The sequence below is a fragment of the Nematolebias whitei genome, chromosome 7 (genome assembly GCF_014905685.2).
Source record: "Nematolebias whitei isolate Nwh7 chromosome 7, NemWhi1, whole genome shotgun sequence".
NCBI classification, from domain to species: Eukaryota; Metazoa; Chordata; class Actinopteri; order Cyprinodontiformes; family Rivulidae; genus Nematolebias; species Nematolebias whitei.
The window spans coordinates 8,596,290-8,605,467 of NC_056504.1; the positions used below are offsets into that span (position 1 = coordinate 8,596,290).

General features: G+C 41.7%; 1 protein-coding gene across 1 annotated transcript in view; it reads right to left on the reverse strand.

The window, feature by feature from the left end:
• Positions 1-2,802: 2,802 nt before the first annotated feature.
• Positions 2,803-9,178, reverse strand: part of dlgap4b (discs, large (Drosophila) homolog-associated protein 4b) — a 27,852-nt gene continuing 21,476 nt past the window's right edge. The window contains exon 10 of the mRNA XM_037679106.1: positions 2,803-4,518. Within this exon, the coding sequence (XP_037535034.1) occupies positions 4,279-4,518 (240 nt within the window). The 3' untranslated portion in view covers positions 2,803-4,278. The remainder of the gene's footprint in view (positions 4,519-9,178) is intronic.

Genomic DNA, 9,178 nt, shown 5'->3' on the forward strand with positions numbered 1-9,178 from the left:
CAGCTTCGCTCCGGAAGCTTCCGCGAGGCTTGGCTCCAGGGGGGGGTTACCGAGGAATAGCCCCGCTCGGTGAATCCCTCAACTCTGGTGATGGGAGCGGACTGGGGACCGACTCCTCTAATCTACCAGGAAAGAACCGTCTGCGGCCTCGCCCGTGGAACGTCCTGTTGGAACGCGAGGCCGTATGGATCAAGACGGTGAGCCAGAGTGGAGCCCAGTGAAAAATAACCTTTCCGCCGATCATCCGAACTGGCGGGAAAAGGCGAGGGACGTAGAAAAAAAGGGGTCCCTTCATGTCAGCCTCCTCCTGGGTTCCGCCGGGCAACCCCTGAGGGCGCCGTCGGCCGGGAGCGGTGTGATCGCCGATGCGAAAAACGAGGTGGGATGGGGTGAGCATTCACTCAGCCCCCCTCCACCTACACTACGCTCCCCAGGAGGGAAAGAGCAGCGGGGCTGCAGCTGAGCACACCTTGCCCCGGAGGAACCATCCGGTTCGCCCCGAGGGTCGGCGATAAGAGGAAAAACACAAGATGGCGTTGTCCAGCGTGTAGTGACCTGTCACTGGGAAATGTTCCCCGACGCTTACCTTGGAATAAGACTGCTGTCATCTTCTCCTCGGGGAGGAGAACTCACCGGACGACCGGAGGTCGACTGCCGGGCCAAGCATCTTTCGCAAAGGTTGGTCATTTACACAATTTATCTTCTTTGTTCTTCTGACAGTGCTATATTAGCTCGCTGAAGAAAAAATGGGAGCCGATTTCCCGCTCTTAACGTAATTTATACGGACCGGGTGGGGCCCACACAGCAGGTGGGCGTGGACTAATTTTTTTTTCAGTGCTTATGCTCTGCATAACGGGATAAACCCACTAAAGCGAAGGCCTTAAAGGGCAAAGCTTATACGACATAGAACTCACCGTCTGAACGAGATAAGTAAGAACAAAACAACAAGTACAGCCGTGCTAAACATGTTGAGAAAGTAGTTTGTGAATTTTATTGAGCATCACACCTGCATGTGAACAATCTTGATAGTATAAATACTGGTAGGTGTACAGCGTTGTAAATATGACAGTTTTACTCTGTATTCCTATTTACAGACGATAAGAAGCACAATGGGAGAAATGCAACATAGTGTCATATTAATATCATATAAACTTAGTAGACTCTGTATAGCACATCCTCTAAATGTTACCAGAGTATAGTGAACAAGAACCCAGTTAAATTTTGTTTGACGAACACCACATTCACTCACACGGTTTTGTGTCACAAAGTACAGCTTCTTGTTCTCCAATGCACAAAACATCTTATATAGTCTAGTCATTAAAACATGTGCTTACTTCATAAAATATTTCGTTTTGGAGGCATGTTGCTACATCTGGTCTCTGCTGGCGTGACCTCGGCCTCGCCCAGTCCCACGTTTTATGTCTGAGAAGAACAAAGCAACTTATTTAACGTTCCTGTTCTTTGCAAGCAGGTGTTCAGAGTGGCGGACCTTTTATGAACTGTTTTTTCTATAGTTCGGTATGGACAAAACTTAACTATGGCCAACAAATATATAAAAATTGAGAAAAACGCACCGATATTTGAATATAGTTTTAAAAGGAAAAGCAGGATGCTGTGTAGGATTCTTTAAAGCAGTTTTTTCTACTTTTACTCGTGACATATTACTTCACTCTTTTACTTTTGTTAATTAAAGCCAGCGGCAGACTTTTTTTTTTTTTAAGATGCAAACTGAACAAAACACTTTTCAATATTAAACTCAACCAAAGCAGACTGCTGCTCACTTGGAGCTGGTTTTACAACAGCACAGCTGGCTCACTACCCAGGAAACTACTGTGTCTCAGTGGAGACAAGTAGTGTTTATATGCACGAGAGGCTTTATTCTGACTCTCTGCAAGCACGTCGCTGACATGTCTCGGCATTTTATACATCCAAATAATGGAAAAAGTAGAAAAGAGTTGACTTTTATTAAAACTGTTAGCTCAGTTTGCAGCTTTCTGTCCTTCAGTGAATAAAAATTACACCTCGCGGTTTATTTGCATTCAGTACATCCAGCATCGTATTGAGCATGCATCAGGATACAGTATCGTACTGAGATGGTAAACAAATGGCTGTAAAAAGCAAACGGAGAACAGAAAATGACGTGAAATTAAGCAGCAGAATTAACACATCCCTGTGGTTTTAAGCATGTTTAAAAATCTCAACCTGTTTCTGTACCTCACTGATTAAAAGAAGCTACTTTGGGCAACTAAAACAAAACTTTAACAGATGTTGATTAAAAAAAATAAATAAAAAAAACCCTTGTCAGACAACTTTGTCTCCAGTCAGAATTCAAATGGAGCCAATTAAATCCACTTAAACAAAAGGCTTTCAGGTGCTAATGACGCTAACCTCTCCAGTCAAATGGAAAGAGGGGATTAATGGCTGTCAGGGAACATGCTTTTGACACCTCTGAGCCATTCTCCTTCCTTCACCCAGAGCAAGAAAAACAAAACAGACAAACAATGGCCCACAACCAGGAGGCAGCTAATGCAACTTTAAAATAAGAAGAATGGTACTTTTCATGCTTTGTGAATTCATAACTACTGGTTTTAAACACTGGGTCACAGAGTGTGAGACGAAAGAAACAAAGCAGCAGAGCAACAGTTTAGGTCCGTGAGTTTAGCAGAAGCCATCAGGACAGTAAAGTTTATGTTTGAACACCATTTGGAAGAAAACCACGTTAGTGGAAGACAAGCCAAAGGCAGCGGGAGGCGGCTCACATTTGACTGTAACGTATGCAGAAAACACAGATCCCAAAATATGTGAACATTTTACTGATTCAGATATCCATTTGCTGCAGACGAGACGTGTCTTTAGATCAGTGCTGGTCTACAGGACTGAAGGGGGTGAGCCCAGTCCTGAGGTCAGAAACGACTCCATACAGTCGCCTTCAGGGCCAGGACCGAAGGGGAGGCTTGTGATCTTGAATGTTTCAAAGCAGCTGCTCGCTGTCGTCGTGAGAACGGGCAGTTCTGTTGAAGCATCCGACCATGTGATTATCAAAATGTTAAACCTGCATTAAATATATTGCTGCAGTTGAAGTCCTCTTCATGTCCTCTCAGTCAGCTGCTGTTGACCTTTCAACACAGTTTGAAATTAAAACAGTGAAATCATCTTTGGCTTCTACAGTTTTTTAATGGAGAAAAAGCAAACAAGATTGAATAAATGATCAAAAACAGTATTATCTGTAATGCTTGAGGGACTGAGGACATGGGTGCTGTTCAGAGAGGAAATTATTGACGGTTTGCAGTGACGTGGGTGATGGGAAGCAAAACATAACGAGACGTTCCCCTCTCAACCTGCTGCATGACCTCCGTTAAAATCTTAGATTCATTTGAAATGTTTAGTGCTCAGTGATGCCGCTAGAAATTATTTAAAGTACAAATGGAACAATTATCTCTTAATTATCAACTATGAATCTGTTATTTCATGAGAATAAAAAATTAAAAGAGACTAAAAGGAGTTAAGATATCCCTCCTACAAAAGTATATTGCGGACAGAAAGCTGAGATCCTCTGTCTTGGCTAATATGCACTTTCATTCAAAACCATTAAGAAACCCAAGTTTACAGAGTCATAATAATTTTAAAAATCTTTGACCCTAAACATTCTGCAGGACACAATAATAACTTACAGGGAAACAAGACAAATAACACCCCAAACCTTGTTTTCATCACACCAAAAATAATCCGATTACCCTGATTTAAGTGGAATTTTTCATAACTAACAGTTAAATGGAAAAAAGGAAGACGTACATGGGTGAAATTGTGGTGCAGATTGCGTGATGGCCACCAGGTGGTGCTGTGCAAAGCTACAAAGATGGCCAGTGACCTGGGAAAAGTGGGTGCCCACGTCATACCTCTTATAGCCTAGATACAGGATGTTTTAAAAAACAGTCCTCATAAAGATTCTTTAGCTTCTAAGTGACATAATAATACCTTGAGAAACAATTTTTATTATATCAAGAACAAATATCCACCGAGTTCATCAGCTGAGGTTTCACCGTCGACCTCAAATGAGGAATCTCCCGCTTCAAAGTTTGTTTGGGTCCACAAAAAATAAAAATTAAAATCAACTTCTCATTTTATGTTCTAATCAGGACCAGCCTATATTTGTGTGTGTCAAAACTCTAAAAGTTCAGGTGCTTCTCTCCCCCACACAGCATCCGTCTTTACTCTGTCAGCATCCGTTCGTTTCTCCACACTTATCTGTCCGTTCTTCCTTCTCGCTCGCGGTTTCTCTCAGAGGCGAGTTTGTGCCTCGGGGACGTAAATTTCGATGCTGTCTGAGCTTTCTGTGGCAGAGTTCTGGCGAAATGAGGCGGCCTTCTTCGCAGCCAGCAGGCGCTTGCGAGCCTCTTGTCTCTGCTTTTCTGCTGAGGCCGATGAAGAGGTGGATGAAGAGTCTGCGTTCTTCTCGCAGCTGAGAGTCGATCGCCCCTTACCAGGTTTCTTTGATGCCGGAGAGGTCTTCTCCTCATTCTGCTGTGTCAGGAGTGGATGAATGTGACAGATGGGGAGGAGGAAGAGAAAAGACAGAGCAATGAGTAAACATAATACTTATCCCTCCTGGGTCCCAAGACATATTTTGTCCCTTTGTGAATTATATTTATGCATAATTTCAGCTGTTAATGCAAACGGCATGCATCTTGGTCAGCTAGTTTATTTTTGTGTGAACTTTAGTATTACATTAATTTTTTTAAGACTTTTAAATAAAATACATCAATCTGTGTCCCTTCCTATATGTGGTAAGGTGATCACAATTGAAGGGGTTGAACATTGCAGATGTTCAGGACAGCTACAAATACCTTGGAATCCCACGGGCAAATGACAATCGTGATGAGGTCGCAAAGAAAGTCAGCCACAACCAAGAACCTACAGAGGTTAAGGCAAGTCCTGAACAGCCAACTGAATGGCAAGAACAAAGTCCAAGCCATCAACACGTATGCCATGCCAATCATCAGATATTCAGCTGGTACAATAGCCTGGCCAAAGGAAATGGAAGATGGATGTAAGACTTGAAAGCTTCTCACAATGCATGGAGGGTTTCACCCCAAGTCCAGCATCCTGAGATTATACACTAAGAGAAAGGAGGGAGGCAGAGGTCTAGTGAGCATCTGAGCCACTACACCTGGAATATCTTGTAAAAAGATCTGAAACTCTTGACCTTGACCTCTCCAAGTGGCTTTAAACATCTGTTAAGTTCCTGGCAAAAACCAATGCAGACATGTTCCTGTTTTTATTATTCTACACACCCTTATAACTTACCTGTTTTTTTTTGCTACTTTTCCTTTTAATTATCCTTTTAATAACCATTTTACTTTTGCTTGATAAAAAAAAAATTAATTTAAATTTGTACGCATCCTTTATGATGGTCTATTGTTGTCATTGTTGTCATGACTCTTTGTTAAAATTCAGGTCTTTCTTGTAAATGAATCCCGAGGTTCAATAGGATTAACCTGTATAAATAAAGGTTAAATGAATGAATGAATGAATAATGGATGAAATAACTAAGATCCTCGAGTACATCAGGAGGAAAGCCCCAATGATGAACGGATAAGTGAATGTCTCAGGCAGCAGAAACCCAATGTGGAAGAGGCGGAACAAGAGGAGCCATCATGAAAAGATGAGCCCCTACATGGCATGTACCACTAGCAGATGAGGAAGTGGCTGATATCAACAAATCCTACCAGTAGCTAGAGAGGGCTGGACTGAAGGACAGAACAGGGGCACTTATCATGACTGCACAAGAACAGGTCCTCAGCACAAGAGCAATAGAGACTGGGGTCTACCACACCAGACAAGACCCAAGCAGGCTGTGCCAAGATGCCCCTGAGACAGTCCAACCCATAGCAGGATGCAAGATCCAGGCAGGCAAAGAATACATGTAATGCCATAACCAAGTAGCTAGAATAATACAGGAACACCTGTACTGTGTACTGGAGGTCCCACAATCAAAGTGGGAGACTCCACCAAAGGTGGTGGAAAATGGAAGGGCTAAGATACTGTGAGACTTCCAGATCCAGACCGAAAAACAGGCGATGGCTAACCAACCGGACACTGTGGTGGTCGACCAGCTACAGAGGAAGGCAGTGCTGACAGATGTGAAGTGATTGTAACATCAGGAAGAAGGAACACGAGAAGCTGAAATACCAAGAGCTGAAAGAGAAAATATTGAAGTTGTGGAGAGTCAAAGTGTTTGTAGTCCCAGTGATCACTGGAACACTTGGTGCTGTGACCACCAAACTGGAAGAGTGGATCCAACAGGTCCCAGGAACAACCTCTGAGATCTCTGCCCAGAAAAGCACAGTCCTAGTAACAGTTAAGATACTGAACAGAACCCTCAAGCTCCCAGATCTCTGGTAGAGGACTCAAGTTTGAAGTGAAGTGGAACCGCCCAAGTGCAAAAGTAGGACAAGCTACAAGTTTGTTATATCGCCATCTTGAATTTTGATGTGGCAACCCAATTTTCCAATAGTGACCTTTTTTACATCTAGATGCAGCCACGCACCAAAATGGAAGTCGCCACGTTGCTTATTTGCAAGTTTCAGCTCATGAGTTGAACGGACAGAGGTCATTTCAAATTCCCTCCTTTGTTCTGTGACGGGGACAAAAATCAGTGTAAATTTTTGGCAAGACCAGGCTCACCCCACCTCCCAACCAAGAAACACAATTTTCATTTTACATGTTTAGAATTGGAAAAAAAAAATTTTGTTTTTATCTTTCAGACCCCCCCCCCCATTACTATAATAAAAACTAAAGTAGTTTTGTGTTGTTGCAAAAACAGACATTTATGTTATTATTACTCGTATATTATTACTATAATCATTATCATCATTATTATTATTATTATTATATTATTAGGGATGCACAATATTATCGGCATAGTATCGGTATCGGCCGATATTAGCGGTAAAGTTAAATATCGGACATTGGCCATTTCATCAAAATGACTCACCAATATAAAAGACACTGGTTTTGTATGACAACCCAGTGTCAAGGATGCCTGCAGCTTACCCGAGTTACAAGCCGTTATTTCCAACGCAATTGAGAAGCTAATAGCCGATAGCACTTGGGTGAGTTTTACCACAAACATTTGGAAGTCAAGTGTTAGCCCGTTAGCATGATTAGTCTTATGACACAATGGATAGACAAAAACTTTGAACTTAAAAAGTCTGTCCTTCATGCACAAGAGTGCAGAGGATCCCACACTGCAGCTATAGGAACCTGGAACAAGCCTCCACAGGTGAGACAGCATCGCAGGTGACTAATGCTAATAAATAACATTTAACACCTTTCATAAGTTAAAGTGCTATGCATATGGCTGTTACTGAATATACTGTATGTCACCAGCTCTTACAGCTGTTACACAAATTTTCTAGCAAATAAGCCAAAATAAGAGGGCTATGTTCTGACAAAAGATAGTATATAAAAAATATCTATTGGTTATTGGCCAAATAAGTTTTAACATATCGGCATATCGGCAAAAAATCCAATATCGTACATCCCTAATTACTATTATTATGTAAAATTCCAAAAGTTCATAAAAGTTTATGTAAGGCAAGGACTGAAGTAAAAATGACGTTAATTTAAAATCGGAAGATCTATTTTGATACATTGTATTTCTAAGGCCATTTTCAAAAGGGCATTTGTGTCCAAGGGACAGAGGTGGAGCACAAAATTAAGGTGCCCCCAGGGTTGAACTGATTGTTCTTTACATTTAGACAGGACGTGGACTTTGACAAGACATTTAGCCCAATTTAAATGTTCTTCTTTATAGCTTGATTTCACATTTAGAAATTTAGACAAACGTAAAACACAGTACAAGCAACTGAAAACAGGAAAAATAAATAAAACACTAAGAACAGTCATTTCAAAGACAATTTTCAAACAAATGAAATGGTAACATGAATTGATGAGTACGCTGGATTTAACTTATGACAAGGATAACATGGCAGCCAAAACATTCAGACCGATGGACTGGAGCAACACACCCAGCTAATCACCCGCTGTGCAAAGCTCCCGCCTCTTTTTGAGTGAAAACTATAATTTCCTTTTGACTGGCTGTTAATACAATACCTGACAAGATTTCTACAAAGGTAAACCGCACTAAATAGTGATGAATATTATGGCTTGTCAGACAAACATTTGATGTCACTGTTGACCAACAGCCTGCAGTGTAATAATAAAGAGCTTTCATAATTATGAATTGTGTAAAAAAAAAAAGAAAAAACATTGAGCATTAAGCAGCATTTGTGGATGGCACGGTGAACTGGATTTACAGGGATTTGTGGACATGTTCCCGAGTCCATGAAGTGATGTCCAGAACAGAACCAGACCTGTTCTTAATGTTGTGGCCCCTGAGACTTTCAGCCTTGTCCTTTGAGCTCAGAGGTTTATCCAGATTCTTGAAATCTGGATAATTTTATGAACTGTAGATGATGGGATATTTGAAGGTTTTTGTTCTTGAGGAACATTATTCTGAAATTGTTTGGCACTGTTTAGACATCGTTTTAGATTTTTTTAGACACCATTACTACCAAGTCTAACGAGGTTAAGTCGGGTCCTCTGGATGGATTCTTCTTTGTTGAAACCTTTTGTCTTTTTCCATAAGACTTCTTCAACCTGAGGCGCTGCAAAAAATAAAACCTTCTCATAGAGGATCACCCAGTTTGCTGCTGACAGTCAGAACTAGCTATTCACATGTAAAAAAAGGACAATCGCAATGACAATGAATGACCATTGACCATCTCCATCACATAACAATGGATCATTAGAGCCCTAACAATAGAGCCCTGATGGTCGATTGATATTCACAGTGGGCTGAGTGATGCACTAACAGCATTGTTAGAGGGGGACAGTTGAAAATTGAGGCCTCTGTCCCTGTTTAAAGATGGACAGGTTCTCTTCACAAAGATGGCCTCCTTTACTCCTCTCTCAAACCATCGTTCCTCTCTGTCCAGGATGTGAACATCTTCATCCCTGAAAGAGTGACCGCTGGCCTGGAGATGAGTGTAGACCGCAGAATCCTGGCCTGATGATGTTGATCTTCTGTGCTGGGCCATCCTTTTGGCCAGTGGCTGTTTAGTTTCCCCGATGTAAGACTGATCACAGCCCTCCTGACACTGAACAGCATACACAA